This window comes from Blennius ocellaris (genome assembly GCF_963422515.1).
Source record: "Blennius ocellaris genome assembly, chromosome: 21".
NCBI lineage: Eukaryota > Metazoa > Chordata > Actinopteri > Blenniiformes > Blenniidae > Blennius > Blennius ocellaris.
Window position 1 is genome coordinate 6,865,106 of NC_137670.1, and position 18,085 is coordinate 6,883,190.

The 18,085-nt window shown below is 41.7% G+C and overlaps 2 protein-coding genes across 2 annotated transcripts; both read right to left on the reverse strand.

Annotated features, from left to right (window-relative positions):
• Positions 1–198: 198 nt before the first annotated feature.
• Positions 199–9,451, reverse strand: LOC308146051 (ras-related protein Rab-37-like; the record flags this gene model as incomplete). Its single annotated transcript, XM_080517691.1, has 9 exons — positions 199–409; positions 1,690–1,766; positions 1,849–1,905; positions 3,116–3,181; positions 3,296–3,348; positions 3,441–3,507; positions 3,671–3,712; positions 4,344–4,454; positions 9,296–9,451. 9 exons carry the CDS (start codon positions 9,449–9,451, stop codon positions 304–306), a joined length of 735 nt encoding a protein of 244 aa, XP_080373817.1. The 3' UTR covers positions 199–303.
• An 812-nt stretch (positions 9,452–10,263) lies between these two features.
• Positions 10,264–15,015, reverse strand: LOC308146167 (alpha-N-acetylgalactosaminide alpha-2,6-sialyltransferase 1-like). The gene is made up of 9 exons (XM_080517859.1): positions 14,908–15,015; positions 14,599–14,800; positions 14,046–14,208; positions 13,136–13,298; positions 12,726–12,864; positions 12,542–12,645; positions 11,803–11,886; positions 11,440–11,539; positions 10,264–11,295 (listed from the first exon to the last, which is right to left on the reverse strand). Exons 1-9 carry the CDS (start codon positions 15,009–15,011, stop codon positions 11,122–11,124), a joined length of 1,233 nt encoding a protein of 410 aa, XP_080373985.1. The 5' UTR covers positions 15,012–15,015; the 3' UTR covers positions 10,264–11,121.
• Positions 15,016–18,085: the final 3,070 nt, after the last annotated feature.

Here is an 18,085-nt window from a genome sequence, read left to right on the forward strand (position 1 = left end):
CTATGGCTATATTTGGATAGAGTTCTTTTTTGTTCTTGCGATTGGCTCAACTTTATATAACACATTATTAGCAGCCCCATGACGATGTGTGAAGAAAATTGTGGGTTGTGTGAGTCATTTGGGTAAACCTCCTCCGGCTCCACTGGTTGTATTTTGAGTCCAGAATGAATGGCAGCGTAATATTTTTGGGAGCAGCAGCAGTGAGTTGCAGGGTTTCCTCCCACTGAGCAGCTTTTCTCTCCCTCTCCGTCTCTGACTCTCTGTCCGCCCAGAGACGTGGGAGGACGGCTCCGGATATGAGACTCAGAAATAGCTGCAGCATCCCGATTTCTCCTTCTGTGCTTCGATGTACTCGTGAATCTGGAACTTGGGTTCATTTGGGTGCTGGACGGCCCGGTGCTTCAGTTCCCTGGAGGACAGGATCAGACAGAAGAAAACAGCACTGTTGAGAAAAGTAAAGGACTCAAGTACAAAGAGATTGGAAGTAAGTCAATGGTTTCCAGGCTTTTTCACCTAATTGTGAAAAAAAGCTTTCAAAAATAATGGAGGAATAAATAAAGAGTTCAAAAGCACAGTGTGAAATATTTAGTGGGAAAAAAATCTAGAAATGATTTGCTGAATATTGCAGGGAAATCCGCAGTTAACAGGCAACCTGTGGCTCGGTGGTCTTTTCAGCTTCCCTGTAGCGGCTTCCTGAAGAAAATGTTTTGCAAATAAAGATTCCGTTTCCATTTATATTTCATTTGAATTACCATACTAATTTAATGAAATGTTATAATCTTGGCTAACGACAGCAAAATATAGTGAAAGAGCTAAAACAACCAGAAAGGCTGAAAAGAATAAGATTAAGAATAAGAATAAGAATAAGAATAAAATGCAGTAAAAATGGTAAATCTAAAATGATTAAAATACGAATACAGTTTTTCAAGAAAAGAAAAAAGGGTGAAAAGATAGAAGAAAAAGGAAAAAAAGAGGGAAAAAACTAGGAAAAGATAAAAACAGAAAGGAATAAGAAAAAAGAAGAAAAAAGAAGACAAATGGGGAAAAGGGGGGAAAAGGATAAATAGAAAAAAAAAGCTTGTCGCTAAATCTTCTCTCATGACGAGGAAACTTTCAGCAGCAACAAATTGTTAAAAAGCCAAAGCTGCTAAAATAGACAAGAGGCAGAAATTACTAAAAGCTGGAAAGTCTTAAAAGTGGCTACAACAGCTAAAAATGGAACTAAATCTAAATTGTACCTGTGACATTTTATGAATACAACCTAAAATTGTGTTTCTATAGGTTTTTTTGTTCAATATATCTTTTTCATTTCAAAGAATTGACATATTTCGTGGCTCCAGACAAATTGAGAAAACGGCTCTTTGGGTTATAAAAGGTTGCAGATCGATGGGCGAGCCGAATCTTTCATGCAATACCGCCTTGTACCACAAGGAGTGTTTTCTGTCCCTGCATGCAGAATGTGCTTATATTTACATGCATGTTTCTTTCAACATCATATAAGGGAATGTATTGAGGTTCTATCGAAAAAAAGACAATTTTAACAGAATTCTTCACAGGGAATCAGCTCAGGCCTTAGAGTTTGTGCAGCCTGGAGATTACTTTATACAAGAAACTGCACAAGTTGAACACAAACACTTCTTAGGAAGTCTGAAAGAAGAAGAACGATTCACTCAGTTCTGTCATCCTTACTTGGACACTGCGGTGAACGCCAGCTCCACGTTGACTCCTGTCTTGGCGCTCGTCTCCATGAAGGGGACGGAGTACTCCTGGGGACACATGGAAGTGTAAATTGTAGTGAGTGGGGATGAGGGGGGTTAAAACCATCCATCATGCTCCTTCAGCTCTTACTCTGGCCAGCCGCTCTCCTTCGTCTCTCCGGATCGCTCGCTCACTGCTCATGTCACCCTGGAGAAGAGAAGCGCTGCAGTCAGATGTGATGCTTTTTAGCTCGTATTTACCAAAGTTTGGCTTCAAGGGGAGACGACAGGTTTGATTAAAAATGTGTTTATGATGCATCTATCTATTGAAAAGCAACCATTTGAATGTGGATATTATATTTTTCAAACCTTTCACCACCATGCGTGGTGGAAAATCTGATTTCTATCAGTTCGCAGTTCAAAATACAATTCTGTGTTATTGTGTAAGAAATACACACACACACACACACACACACACACACACACACACACACACACACACACACACACACACACACACACACACACACACACACACACACACACACACACACACACACACACACACACACACACACACACACTTATTTCTTTGAACCAAATCAAACATTCTTTTTTGACCAAGTATTTGCTGTACTTTTATGTGTATAGAATTCTGATACGAGCACAGTAAATCATCAGTGTGCAAACTGCAAATAATGAAGCTCTGCTATTGACATCATTTATTTGTAAATCTGACTCAGAAGGCGTTCACCTGAAATCAACTTCAGCTTCTATTGAAGGTCTGCACACGACTATGATAATAACCCACTGAGGTGACTGGTGCCAAACCAACCACATGAGCGGAGAAAGATTCGTCATGACCATCATCACTCAATACGCAGGTGGGGTCAACGGTTATTTGGTGATGCCAACCGTACTAACCGTGGCCAAGGTTGCCGACTCCTGATCTGAATCTTTTCCTAAAATATTACCACATTTTCACCATATTTTGAGGAGATAGGGCTCACGGAATCAAATCAGAACAAATGAATCCTGCTAAATAACCAGTAAATTACTTTTATCTCCTGTCCTGATCAGTGGTGTGCTTGTGGGCTGGGTTCACGTCAGTTAGTCAAAAACAGCAGGATTTCAATTTCCATTTCAGTCATATGAGGATATGTGGATTTATCGCTTCAAGGTTTCTAATCCTGAACCGTCTGTTGCAGACTGAGGCAGCCGAGCTCATCTATCGCTTCAAGACTTCCTGCCTGCTGGGATTAGTTGTTACTGTTTCAATTGTCGACATGAGTTTCCATGATTTCAATATCATGCCTCAACCTCATTGGCCCTCAAGCAAGCCTCTTCCAACCTCCTTGTGTGGCCTCCCTGCACTTTTTTTCCTCCACAAGATTTTTTTCCGAGGAATCTCATCTTACCTTGTTGCCCAGCAACATGATGACTACGTCGCTCTGCGCATACTCGTGGATCTCTGTTAACCACGCCTGGAGCCAGAGAGACGGACACAAGCCAGTTATTCATAACACACATCCATTCAATGACGTCGCATGAGAGAAACTTTCGCCTTTCCTCCTGTTGTGGACCCGTCTCAGACTCACCCGGATGTTGTCAAAGGATGATCTGCTGGTGATGTCATACAGAAGGAGCAACGCTTTGGAGAAAGAGCAAAAATAATTACCTGCATATCCTGTGCATGCAGCTGTTCCTGGACAGTTTTCTAACGTAAGGATGTTATTGCCTCACCATGTGCGTCTCTGTAATAAGCATGAGTCACACTTCTGAACCTCTCCTGCCCAGCGGTGTCCCAAATCTGAAACAGAGACGAAATTGGCTCCGTTTCCACTTGGATAACTCAACTTGTTGTTTTTGTTCGCGGAGCCAGTGCCCATGAGGTAACCAGCCGGCGTGCTAAAAATAGGACGCCATTGTGGAAGCACATCAAGTTTTTCGCTGGAGTCGATTTGCTTACTGACCTGTAGTTTGACCTTTACGTCGTCAACAGTCACCACTTTGTTCTGAGAGAAGCAGAAACAAACGGGGGAGTTACCGGCGGAGCGGAGGAAAAGGGCCGCGGCATTCAGAGCAGACATGCAAAACTGAAGTAAGAAACGCGTAGAGGAGGAATCATCCAGGGAGATGGTCGGCTGGGTTTTCTTTTCAGGTTTTAAAAAGTGACACTAGTAGTCCATGCATCCATTCGTACACACACTATTTATCCATCCCTTATGTTTCCATCTGCATGACATCTCAAGTATTCACTGGCTTTGGAACTTTTTGATTAATGCCTAGTGAGAATTTTTATCAGATGCAAAAACTAAGCACAATCCACATGTAGAAAGAATTGATAGACATTTTTATAAAGTCAACAAGTTCTGTACCGACGTTGCTATAGTGACAATCAAATGGTGGTGGGTTTGCGGGTGGGATGTGTTTGGTGGAGGCGTGGGGAGAAATTTTGTTATTCCTTGCGTGTACATATTGCATTAGAAAATAAAAAGTGAACAAATTAAACTACTTAATACAATAAGACAGGGAACTTTAAATGTCAGTGAAAACGTTCTGCACGACCTTTAGAAATGGGTTTGTCTTTTTTTCACCGAGAGAGGATATAATAAATGACACACACACATTTGCACGCAAACCCACCGTGAATCCAATGCCCACTGTGGCCGAGAAGGAACCGGGGATGAACTTGCCCTGATCGAACTGTACCAGCAGAGAGGTCTTCCCCACGCCGCTGTCCCCCACCAGGATCGTCTGAGGGAACACACACACACACACACACACACACACACATCTTTTGCATCAACTGGACTCTGGAGTGTTTACCAGGCACTGCCTCTCCCTCTCTGACGCGAGGTTCAATCAATGAGCGATGACTATCGCAAATCTATTACTGTCAGCCTTGACAAAAATCTGACGGTGGTTGAAGTACTGCAATGGCTCTTCATACTTTTCAGTTAAGTGACTCAGCATCTGCGTCACAGTGAATATTTCTGCTCCCAAGCAGCACAAATGATATTAACGTCTATCAGAGCTTGGCAGTGTGCTGCTTTGACAGTGTGACTCACAGCCCGGAGGAGGTAACCTTCCAGACAATGGAACCAGTCAAAAAGCCTTCAACTTAGTCACCGGACACATCCATCAATCAATACTTGTGCTCTGGGGGCCGTTGGGTCTTTGCGATGATGCCAAGGTGAAGCGTCACCTCGGCACACTCAGAGTGCATCCCCACCGTCAAGCAACAGGAAGTGAGAACAACCGCTCCCGAGCCTCAGAAGGTGCTTGGTTTGATGATGATACTGGATTAGAAATTAATATTTTGTTAAACACTGTTTGATTCTGGTTTTCAGACTGGGTGTCCTTTAAAAAAAAAAAACCCCATCATTGATGCTTTATTTCTGAGTAAATAGTATCAACAGATTTGTGTTTTCACACTTTAACACAGAACGAGGGGAGTAACTCAAGTCTTCACAGCTTTTTCTTTTTATAGATGAAGACGAGAACGAGTGACGTGGAATTTTCTCTTGTTGTGAGTAAAGGCTTCATCCATCTGTTAACACAAAAAATCCCACAAACATGTTGATCTAAATACAGTGACTACAATGTAAATGTCAATATACTGACTTTACAATCGGTGTATAAAGGGACATGTAGACATACAGACAATCGTTATTCTGTATTGATCTGCCAAGTCGACCAGCTGCAGCCCGATGCAGCAGGACAACTTAATAATAAAAAAATCTCCTGCAGGACTAGTTCACATCACGACGCTGTATTCAATGTTGAGAAGTGAAAGTGGAACGATCTTCAGCTGAGGCGCAGCAACTGAGTTTTGACGTAAAGCTGGAGGATGGCAGAGCGGCGGGGCTGAAAGAAAAGAAGGATTAGAGTCGATATGCGGGAGCAGCTTTTCTCACCAGTTGCAGGTTCTGCAGCCTCTCTTTGGTGTCAGCGTTTAGAGGGATTTCAGCAGAGAGGTGGAATACACACACTGCTCTGAATCCTCATATCAGCTTCAGTCAGGCGTTAGAGGTAAAAATTTAGTTTTTTTTGTTTTTTTTATTGCGAAAAAGCTCTCTGTGCAAATGGCGGTGAAGGCCTCTCAAGACATTTCGTCTGGATGTTTAATCACAATCAGAGTCACTGAAAACAGAACTTTCTGAAAACGGCTATCTGCTCTTTTGCAAAGATCTGATGGATAAATGTCTACAATCTCAGAGGATCAGAGTTGCGACTGTTACGATTAATGTTTGGACCCAAAACCAGCTGGGAGGAATTTGTCTTCATTCTAAAAAATACATTTATGAGAAATGTGGCTCACAGACGTCTGCTCACGTCACTGAGCGGTCACATGACATGTGTATATGCACTGTAACGACTGGGCTGTGGTGGTGGTGATTGGGGGAGGGGGGGGGGGGGGTTGTTTCCCTAGTGACAGAGGTTGGCTGGAAAGTGAGGCTGTGCCATAAAGCTGCTCTTGGAGGCAATTAGGCGAAGAGGCTGTGTGCTGGGGAATCAGTGTACAGTGTACATGGTGCAAATTGTTAAGTGACAGAGTTTGAGTGCTGGTGTCAGTGTGTGTGTGTGCGTGTGTGTTGTTGAGGAAATGGTTTGAAATTGGAGTAACGTCACTTTAATCTTTGCAGAGATTGCAAAGATTACACAGCTGACGTCTCCTCCTGAGCGCAACCATCGGTGTAATATCTCCACGTGTGGATATATCTAACATTTAAAGCTTTTATATTGGCATGCAGAAAAGGCCAAAGAAGAATTGACAACGTCTCATTTTCAATATGGAAATTAATAGGGATGCAGGACAAGTAGAAGTACAAGTACTCTCTTGGGCTATTTTCTGTAGACGCTGTGTACCGCAGGTACAGTATAATACCAGAGTCAGGGCAACACAAAACCTTTGCATATTGTTTGTGTGAATTAGGCTTTATGGGATTTAATAAATACTCATATTGGTACTTTGTATTATCAAGTAGCTAAATGTTAGTACAGTTTTCAGCTTTTTTTTTAATTCCATACATTTCTCATTGGGGAAGAAACGTATACGTTATTTCACAGGCAAACCCAAACTGAGACAAAAACACGTGTTTTATTACATAATCGTGACTCTTTCGGGAGGAAAAAAGGTGAATCTGTGTCAAGGAAAGTGTCATACCCTGAGAGAACAGGCTGAATGCATGACAGCAGGAAACCCTGGGGAGTAATGAGCAGTGACACAGTGTGGGCCCACTGACGGCTTCACGCTGTTCACTTGTAGTCACTGTTCCTGATCGGTGGAAGAAAAGAACAGCTTGTGTTGCTTCGATTCGCGCTCCTCCAACACTCCTCCTCTGCTGGTGTGTACACAAAGTCTGTGCGTGGATGGAAACACATTCCACTACTTCCATGTTGATGGGGACTTGATTCTTTACTGTAGCACAGTTGGTTCTTACAGTGTGTGGCGAACCGCCGATACAAGAAACCTGGATAATCTGGGTGTTAGAAATTACATCAGTTAGCGCGAGAAAGACACTAATGTTGCTATTTGTTGACTGTGTTCATTTTCATAATAGTAATCAACATCAATCTTCTTGCTCATTGCATAAAAAGCTAATTGAAGCCTTCAAATAAAGTAGAAAAATGAAGCGATTGGTTCTAGCCAGATGCAATATAATTTTCTTGTACCAAAATAAAGGAAGCATGTACATTCATGTATCTTGTTCTCATACAATTATGCAGCTACTTCATTTCTACACTTTTCTTTCTTTAGATAATGTTCTTTTATTAAAAATCCAGGGGAAAAAATAGATTTTTATCTAAAGAATGGATGGAAAAATCTTTTAAAATTGCATTTTCTTTCAGCGCTGCAGCTCCAAGAATGAACTGGAAGCTGCTCTTGTAACACCGCTTCATAATGAGCGGTGACATTTCAATGCAGCCTGGAGCGACTCACTCTTCTCTTTTCTTTGTCTCACGAATAGGAGGTCAAAGGTCAGAACTATTTATATATAACATTTTAAAAAAAACTTACAGGGGGATTTATAGTAATTATAAATAGCAGAACTCATAATCCTTCATACAGGACCTTCGAGAGAACACTACACAACCTCACAGTCAAATGTCACATTTGGTAACTTCCTTCTTTTCAATAAACAGGAAGTTGATGACATCACAGATAATATAACTGCATTGTTTATTTTGGCATATAAAGGAATTATTTCTTGTATTGGAACTGGGCAGGAAAAGAGTGAAATATGTAATTTGTTTAATTTTGCACCTTAAAACAGATTGAATCACACAAAAATTGGTTTTCTTTCCTCTGAAATCCCCCTTCAACAATATGTTATTCTTATTTTATACATTTTTATCTAATTTAGTGAGTATTCTTTCCAAAGGAAATCATTTTGACATCTCCAGTAGAGAAGCTGAAATGCAGCAGTAGCAGATTTAGGACCTGTTTCCATGACAAAACACAAAATGTTTGCTACATTTTGAGAGCCTGTTTCCACAACGATGTCACGTAAACGAGGCATTATTAAAACTCAGACTCCCTTTGTGGGATTTCAGTCTATATTTTAATTGAAATTACATAAACCACAAGTTCCTATGGGGTTGAATGACCAGCTGGACCAGAACGTGAGACAGAAGGATTTCCCATAATGCCCTTTTACATAAGCTTATACTCCTCGGAAACTACATATGTTATCAGCGTGTAAGAGGATGAGTACATCCACAAGTCTATGAGTGAACATCTGTGGGAACATGGGACTATTCCTCCTAGAATATAAATATATCCATGTTTACATACTATGTTTTTCATTATTATCAGTTTTGATGGACTTTTTTCCCTTCAATTTACAGCCCCAGAAACGACTGACAGGTGTATTTAACAGCCGTTTTATTTATTTTTGTCGAGAAAGTTGGAGAAAAACACACATTTGCAGTAATTAAATTCCAGCAACTGTCCCATGACTAAAGTGTTTATTACTGTAAACCTCACATTAAAGTGTTGATTATTGTACTCTTAGGCCCAAACAATATTTATTTTGGGGGAAAAATGTAACTGAGGAAACGTTTCCAACCTGATATTAATGCTGGTAGTCACAAATGAAAGAGTTAGGTATTGAAAGTAAGAAGAAAATAAATAGAGTTTAAAACTAAATTTCTGGTTATGCCCTGGAGTAGTTGGAGAAAAAAAATTTCAATGTATTTTCTTGATTTCTCCACACACAAAAAAACAAAGAAAGAAGATAAAACCGGATTTTTCGCCTGAATGAAGAGGGGTTGGGTTCCCTGTCCTCAGTTGACGTATCTGCCTCCTCCACAGCATCAAGAAGCACTAATCCTCGGAGTGATGTGTAACTCCGTTAGCGGATGACACTTCATCACAAGAGGAATTTGGAGCGGATTTAACGCGCGTAACGCACCGAGACGCACCGGGCGCGCAGTGCAGATCAGCACCACGGAGAGCGCAAAGCCGTCCAGGACCAGACCTGGGGTCCTCATGGAGGAACAACTGGAGAGGAAATTAACAGGAAGTTTCTGTAATCGGGGGAAGAGGGTGGGGGTGGAGGGGGTGATTTGGAAGGAATAAACCGACATACCTTGTGCACCAGTTCTTCGTCGTATGTCGGAGGCGGCGGGGTCTTCGCTTGACTCTCGGTGGTCTCCCTGGACCCGAACCCGCTGTCGGGTTGGATCTCCGGGTAAGCCGTGGTGTAGTACGCCGCGATCGGCTCCATGGACTCCATCCGCTCCATGAGTCCGCTTCTTCCGAGAGGTAACCTGAGGGTACCTGTGGAGGATGAGGATTGAAACAAATCCGTGCGCGCTTTCTTCTGCTCTCCTCTTCTCTACGCTCCACTCTCCTCTTCTGCTCTCCTCTTCTGCTCCTCTATCCTCTCCTCCGAGCGCACCTCGATATAAGCTCCTCCTCTGGAGTGAATCACAGCCTGCATCACTTAACACTGCGGGCGGTGATCGCTCACTTAAACCACGCCACGCAGCAGAGGAGAGGACGGGGGGAGGGGGGCAGGATGGAGAGAGGATGAGGTAGGATGGAGAGAGGAGGGGGGAAAGGAGAATGGTTGAGAGATAAGAGGGTGGAGAGAAAGTGGAGAGAGGGAGAGGGCATGTGGGAAGGAGGGAGAGGGAGAGGTTGGAAAGTAGAGGAAAAATGGATGTTGGATGGGTTGAAAGGAGAGAAGATAGAGGGAGGAGGGGGAAGGTGAGCAGATGGAGTAGAGGATGGAGAGAAGGTGAGGGACAGAGGATGGAGACTAAGGAGAGAGAGAGAGAGAGCAGCAAGCGGGAGGGAGGGAGTATGGAGGGAAAATGGAGAGGATGAGAGAGGATAAAGGATTAGGAAGGATGGAGAGAAGGTGGAGGGAGGATAGTTGGAGGAGGGAGAGAAGGAGTGTAGATGGGAGAATAAGATATAAAGTACAGGAACGACTAAAAATACTCAACTTGATTGATTTAATTTACTTAAAGTTTGTTATTAAATTCCACAATTAAAATTTTTATAACTTCATCTGAATGGCGCCTTTACATGTTACTTCACTTTCCAAAGAAGTATTTAATTCAATTTTATTTCTAAAGCACCAAACACAAATGTCATTTCAAGGCACATTTAAATAGAAAAAACGAACGAACACATGAACAAGCAGAGAAGACGGAGGGAAGGAAAAACTCAATTTTAACAGGAAGGAACCTGCAGAACCAGGGTCACAGAGAGTCCAGGTTTTCTCCAATAACCATTCCAAACATCCTTGTTAATAGTTGTTGCATTGAGTTTGTGTGTTCTGCCACAAAGCTTCATCCACAGGAGACATTTGTCGTGGTTTTTGGAAATGGGTCGATTTAAATCTCACCGGTTATCCTTTCAGGATTCCTCCAACCGTTGTAGATGTCCCAGACACGTTTCTCTCTAAAATGACTTAAATATCTCAGAAAACAACAAAAATGTCTCCAACACCAATGCTTCTCTACAGAGTCGTTAGCATTTGTTGGAGTCTGGGCAGTTGAATGCTATCGGTTCGTTTGCGTTCAGGGGCGGGGCTAAGCAGACCAATTATATAGCCCGACAAGAGTTTTTGCAAACTCACATGCTGATGCAACATTAATTTTGGTGACTTCTAATTGGGTGCCGATACCACATGGATTACGATCTTATGGTATATGCAATAACTTTTAGCAAAGTTTTTCAAACTAGACTCAATGTCGCCCCCTTCTGGCCCCACCGATCTATTGCACTATGATCCCTGCACCTTACAGGTGTGCAAAAATGCAAAATCAATAAAAATTCAGCGTAAATGGAACAGTAAAAGATGTCTTGAGGGTCATGAACCAGGTTTGAGTCATGATGGGTCTCCATCGCTTGTCAAGTGTTCCATTTATTTTTTTTTTGCCATTATGTCCTTGAGTCTGTTTAAGTTCTTTGGTACAGCCATATGATCTTGCTGTTGTGGAGCAATTTCCACGTATCTTTCTCCAGAAGGTAGTCATGTTTGTTAAAAAAGGTAACTTTGGTTTTCTCGTCCTTTTCTACATAGTAGTTGGAGTACTTTTCGTGGTCGTCCGTCATGAATCCATAGGCACTCACCTGAGGACAACAAGAGAAACAAATAGATGACGAAATCTACAAAATCAACGACAAACACAAATTTTTAATTCTAGAGATCTTCGTCTCCGTAGTAGAACATTAACATTAGCTGGTGTTTGTACAAGTTGAACAACACAAACTCACTGTGTCACAGGTGTGGAGGGCCAGGAAGAGAGTGAAAGCCCCGCTGGTCGGTCGGACTATCGCCCAAAAGGTACTATTGAGATTCTGAGACTTCAAGAACCTGCGAGGGAGGAACAGGAATTCTGAGTTATTCCTACTGTAATGCGGGCCGACTGATTCGTACTTTTTTTTTTTGCTGTTGTGATTCTTGTGAAGCTCAGAATTCCTGACAAACTTGAGAAAAAAAAACCTTCTGTAAAGAGTAGTTATGGGAAACGTGTTGGTCACCACCCTTCCCTTTTAAATGTTTCCCGATCCCCGACGATCAACATTCCCCAACCCTGCAACTTGTGAAATTAAGATGAAGTCTGATGCGATGCCGACCTGTTCCGCACGTATCGAAGGAAGTCCTGGTGAAGGACGTAGAAGCGGCTTTCGTTGTACTGCCCTGAATAGTACGTCCGTGGCCTGAAGACATTAAACAGATGGGAAAATTATAATTATTCAATATTTAATCGGATTGGGAACATTTTATTTACATGGCTATACATTTGGTGTAGATCAGTGACTTTTAGCCACCTAAATTGCAACGTTTTCAAGTGAAAATGCAAAAGTTTAGTTGCGCTTCGGGTGTTCGTTTACATGACAACAGTGCTTTGAGTCACGAAAAATGCACATTTTTGAAAACGGCTCCCAAGGTGTACAAGAACAAGAATGTTTACTCCAGAGTGTCATGACTCCCAGTCCGTATTCTCCTGGGATTTGGGTCGTTTGAAAATTGAGAATCACTGTAATCACAATCCAACTTGGTCGTCTCTCTATACGAATGTCCATCGATTCGCTATTGTGTGATTTCACTGCAAAAATAAACAGCGCTCACTAGTGGCCGAACAACAAAATTAGATTCTTTTTCTGCCATTTCCATGTAAGCCAGACATCTTTTTCAAAATGTTGCCGTTTTCTGAAACAACAAATGCACTTTCACTTGAAACGTTGCAGTGTAAATGGGATTCTAAACTGTGGGAGGCTTTTTCTTGTCAGTGCACTTTTTGATCCAAAATTACCCAGAATGCACCACACCAGTGAGTAGCAAGTGTTTGTGAGAGTCTTCACTGATATTCACCACTTATCCTGGAACGGACCAGACGAGACTCTCTCTCCTTTCACGAGAGCCGGGAGCCATTGGTAATCATTGATCTGCTCCGGGATCAACACGTACTTTATACCCTGTTAAAACGAAGGGAGCAGAGGTCAGCTCAATGCGTGCGGCGCCCAACGCCGCGCCGCTGCCGTCCAGGTTTCAGTACCTCGTCGTGAGGGGCAGCGGTGTAGCCGTAGCTCTCCAGTGACGAAACCGAGGAAGTGAGCGAGTACGCCGTGTGAACGTAGACGGACGTTCTGATGCCGACGTCCTCTTCGAAACCCTTGGTGAGGGCGCCGTTCACGCTGCCGCACAAACACAGCAAGGCACGTTTCACATGTGGCTGATTCTGACATCAGACATCGTCTAGCATGGGTCACATTGAAGCCCGCTAGGGGTTTTGTGGGTTTTACATTTATAAAAGAGGAAAATCTAAAGAATTTGGAATCTCTCCATTGTAGTTTGACAAACTAAGCATTTTGCCCTTACGGAGCTAGAAATAGGCCTGATGCTGTAATTGTACATGTGCTTGAGTAATAAAACAATTGAGGCATTTAATCTTGGCTCTTTTCTTACCGAAACACGTAATCATGAGCGTCAATTTCTTTCCCCACTCTGGAACCATAGAGGATTCCTCCACTTCCCACCACGGCGCAGTGCACGCAGCCATCACCTCCTGGTTTTGGAAGAAGAAGAGGCTCCTCCGGCTTTGGAATGAGCTTCACTGAAGGCATCACCTCTACGAGACAAGGAAATCCTTCTCAGTACTTTCTAAGCACTCTAATAACATCCCCTGTAAGAGCAGACCACTGAAAGTTCCCCATGTGAATCCCTCCCTACAATCCATCTCTCTGTCCTCTCCGTCCACCACCTAACCCCAAACGGTTCCGTATAGGGTTTTAATTTTTCCTGTTATTCTGAATTATTCTTTTTACTTGACAGTGAACAGCTGCCGTTTCCCTGAAGCTGTTGAGTGAAGCAACAAAACCAGTCGGGCGACTTGATCGTGCATGAACAGGTCTGATCTCATCTAAAGGAAGATCAACGTACAGGAGGCGTAGAGAGCCTCTCCCCATGTCAGATTGTTAAATATGACTCAGAGTCTACAGTAAAGTTCTGTTGATCCAAAATACAACGTCACATAAAACATGATGCTTTATAGGTGAAATGAAGCCTTAAACAGTCTTTAAATTATGTGAGAACAGCTCTCTGAGGGAAATGTTTCCATGGAAACGTAAGAAACACTGAAAATTATGTCATTGGCATGTTGTTTGTTTTTGTAATGAAACCACACTTTTTTTCATTTTTTTTTTTTTTAAAGTTGTGTTTTCAATGGCAATGAAAGTTGTGTTTTTTGTAATTCTCCTGTTCGCCACTGATAAAATGTTATGGAGCAGTGGAATAACAGTTTTATAAATGGAATAACAATTTTTCCATAACGAGTAAAAAAAAAAACTGATAATGTAAATGTATGCCAGAAACCTACCATCATACTCGTACTCCATAAAACCAAACGGATTGTTAAAATGTGACAGTCGGTTCCACTCGCTCATGTTGATGTTGTCCTTGTGCAGATACAAACGCATGTCGGGAAGAAAAGCCTCCTTGAACTTTTCGTCCTTCGAGTTCCTCACTGAATGGAGGCACTTCTGAGAATGATAGAATATTCAATTAAGAAATTAGAGTAAATGAATTCAAATGATGCTATCAGAACGGGTTCAATATAATCTCCAGAAATAATGTTGCTGATTTAGGCAAATTGGCTTGGTTTAGTTATGCGAGGGTTAATCTGTAATCTTAGAGTGAACTGACTTGTAACAGTTATGACGCCTCGCAACCAATAAAAAGAAGAAAATGCTGTTTTCCCTGTTGACTCTGCATTCGGAAATTCGTGTTTTTGAAGGTAAACTGCATCCAGCAACAACCTATTAGTGTTTTCATGTTTTTACAGCACATACAGGGTTTTTGTTTGTTTGTTTTTTCATTTAAATGAAAGTCAATGACACACAATAGAGTATCAGTGACTTTGCTCCACTTACTGTCGGCCTGGGCGGTGCGTCCTGGTTATAAATGTCCTCAAAATCCCACTGAGGCTGCTTGGTGAAGGACTTCCTGAAGAGGATGGGGATCGGGGTCTCATCCGAGACCTTCTTGGCCACATTTCCATTTACCTCCAACCCAGCGAAGGCATTTCTCAGCAAATCTTCATCCTCTGTGTCTCTGCTAGACAAAGCTGCCCAGCTGAACCGCAGCAATAGATGAAAAACAAAACCAGGAACATGACACCTTCTTCTTCTTCTATTTTTTTTTTTTTTTTACACTCTTATTCCCAATCATGATCAACTTACCTGCTTATCTTGGACAAGAAGCCATGCAAATGCGAAGAAAGCACCACGCACGCCAATACAGCAATAATAAAATAGAGCAGCTTCTTCTTCCTGCGAGCAGCCATGTTTAAGAGCAGAGGGGGATAAACACCGGCAGGTTTCCTTTTTCTCATTGTGTTCACTCACAGGTGGGAAAGCACGCCTATCACAGGTGGGCGGGGCTAACAAACACACCTGTCTCTCATAAAGGGCCTCTTGCCCCGGGGGCCTTCTGAGCTTCTGGAAATATCTATACCACAGCCAAGAACCACGGATCACTTAAAACTCATAAAGTCTTCTGGGGACCGCCCAACTCTGAAAAAAGAATGGTAATATGAGACTAAGATGCATTTATTCCAGACACAGATTCATCCTAAATGAACATGAGTTTATTGTATGTATAAATAAAATGTCCACATAAATAAAAATAAACTTTAACACCTTTAAAGAAAATCACTGATTTGTAGTGCAGTCCGTCGCAGCAGATCAGTTGACGGGCATTTTCAAGAAATCTAACTGAACCGGTTATTGTAATATGATATATTTACATATGACACACACACAGGTACAATTACACAAAGAAGGTTCTGCGTTTATCATTTTGTTTTTGTGCACATATAGCATGCAAAATGAAAAGGTTCTAATTTCTTTTTCTCATTATGACAGATACAACATACAGTTAAATAAATGGGGTATTTGTGAAATATCCTATTTTTTTTTTAGTAATACGTTATTACATACTACTTAGATTACATAAAAATATAAGAAGTTAAATAAAAAGGTAAGTGGAATATGAGGGTAAAGAAAGCACAATTAACCAACCAACCAAACAACTAATGAGCCAACCAATCAGCTTGTCAGTCAGCCAGTCAACTGATTGCGCTGAAAAATGAACTTTTTCGGAATTTTCTAAATATTGTGACATGCAGCTCAAAAAAACAAAAAAAAAAACCAGTCTAAACTCGCTGGCCATGTGAGCTTTTTGCAACAGAGCAGTGAAATAGCAGGAGTTCAGTTGCTACATTAAAAAGACAAACTGCAACAATGTAAAAATCCCGCCAGGCTACATTCCTGCTTCAAGTTAAAGTTTTAACTTTTCTTGGTCACACGGACGTTACTGTTGCAAACAGAACAAGAAAAACAGAATTTGTTTTTTTTGTTTTTTTTTTTTAAAGGATTTACAACACTGAGGAACACTGTGATGATATCTTTTTTTTATTTAATAGTTACCCTTCGTTTTTACAGTGTGGAAACTTTCTATCATCAGTGTGATCAATAGAGGATGAAGACCATAGATCAAGACTGTTGCATTGCCCCCTGCTGGTAATCTTTATGAATTACAGCAATAGTTAAGAAGTCAATATTAGTACCTAAGGGTGTGGGGGAAGTGGTGAGTCTGCTACAGATTAGAGAGGAACTGCGTATGTAAAATGCAATTTTGGTGTAAAATGTCACTGAAGTGCCACTGAAACAATTTGTTGAATTAATTCCCGTGCAATTTATACCTGACGAAACAGGTTGAAAATGGCCAAAATATTCTAAATTTCACCATATCCAAGTACAAAAAAACCTCTAATTTGGACACATCTCTGGCAATTAGTTTGGAAAAAATGGAACCAAATGTGACAAATAAAGGATTAAAGTATTATCTTACTCTACATATCTGAAATACAAGGCACTTGTCACATTCCTTTGGTAATAACAGCAAATCCATACAAAGAGATTAAATTCATCATTTTCCCTGCATGTCTATGAACTTCCACTGGGCTTTTGCACAAGGCTCAACCCCGCAGCCCCTGTTGTGGTCAGAGTGGAGGCAGCTGAAAGAAGAACCTCCTTCTTAACCCAGTTAATGTTTACCCTGACTTAATCCAGGTGGAACTGCACAGTTTTGGGTATCTGTAACAAACGAGGGGGAAAACTATACATTGAAGGAGTCGGATCTTTGAAGAGGATAGAGCCGGTTGAAACTGTCAGATAATGTGTGACGAGAGGTCTGCCGCGGAGCCGGAGCTGGCGAAGGCCATTGTGGGATCAGGTGGGTCATGCTCTTTTCTCACGTTGATTACGTTTTCCGTACATTAAAGTGGAGGGAAAAGGAAAAAACACTGTCTTGTTCTCTGATGCAGGGTTGACTATAGTCTTTTGCTTCTTCATGCTGATGACGGTGTCGGTGATCTGCGGGTATGAGTCCATCTGCTGCAAACCCCAGAAAACACAGCAGAACACAGTAAGAGCCCACAGATACTCCCAGTACCACGGAAACTACAGTAATGGGAACTTTCTCAATACAAGACAGAATGCAATTTAACATTAATTGGATTTTTGTATTTCCAACTGAAAACAGTGGACAGGTTCAAGCATAACAAGAATGTAAGTCAGTTTATAAACGAATACAGGGGATTTTGGATCAGTGCAGAAATCTGGAAGAGCTTCCTTAAGCTACAAACATTTTGTGTATTTATAAAGGTATAAAATACTTTCACCAATTACAGTTGGGGAACCAACAAAGTTGGTTGAGAAGGTTATGTGCTCATCTGTGTGTTTACTTTCTTACTTGCTAACTTATATGGATTTTACCAACTTTTTGACAAAAACTACTCCTCTGAATTGCATGAAATTTTCAGGTTTTTCATCATCCAAGGATCGGTCGATTAGATTTTGGGACGTAAATCACAAACAACTGTGAAACTGCGAAAATAATGTCCCATTCATCTCATCACACTAGGTTTATGACAAATGGGCCAAAAGTACGATGGACGCAAACGGAAAGTGAGCCAGAAATTGTATTTATCATTATTTTAATGTGAATTCTAGCTTCCCGGAGGATCCTTTGCCATCGGGAAGCCGGGTGACTACCATCTGGACGGCCCTCCGCCACACCTGCCTTCCTACGAGAGTGTTTGTAAGAAGGACCGGCAGAGTCGGATCCGTGGCATAATCGGTCAGTTCTTCGGCCTCGGCGGCAGCCATGGCAAGGTGAGCAGCTGCACTTCCATGTAGCCTCCCGAGTATGGGGCGAAATAATTCCACTTTTCTGAAGTACAACTCCGAGTACTAACCTTTAGCTACTTGCTGATACCAAGTGAAGATGTAACACAAACTGTAAATGCATTTCTCTGGAGAATGTTTTTATTTTCTTTGTGACTTTGTGTTTTAG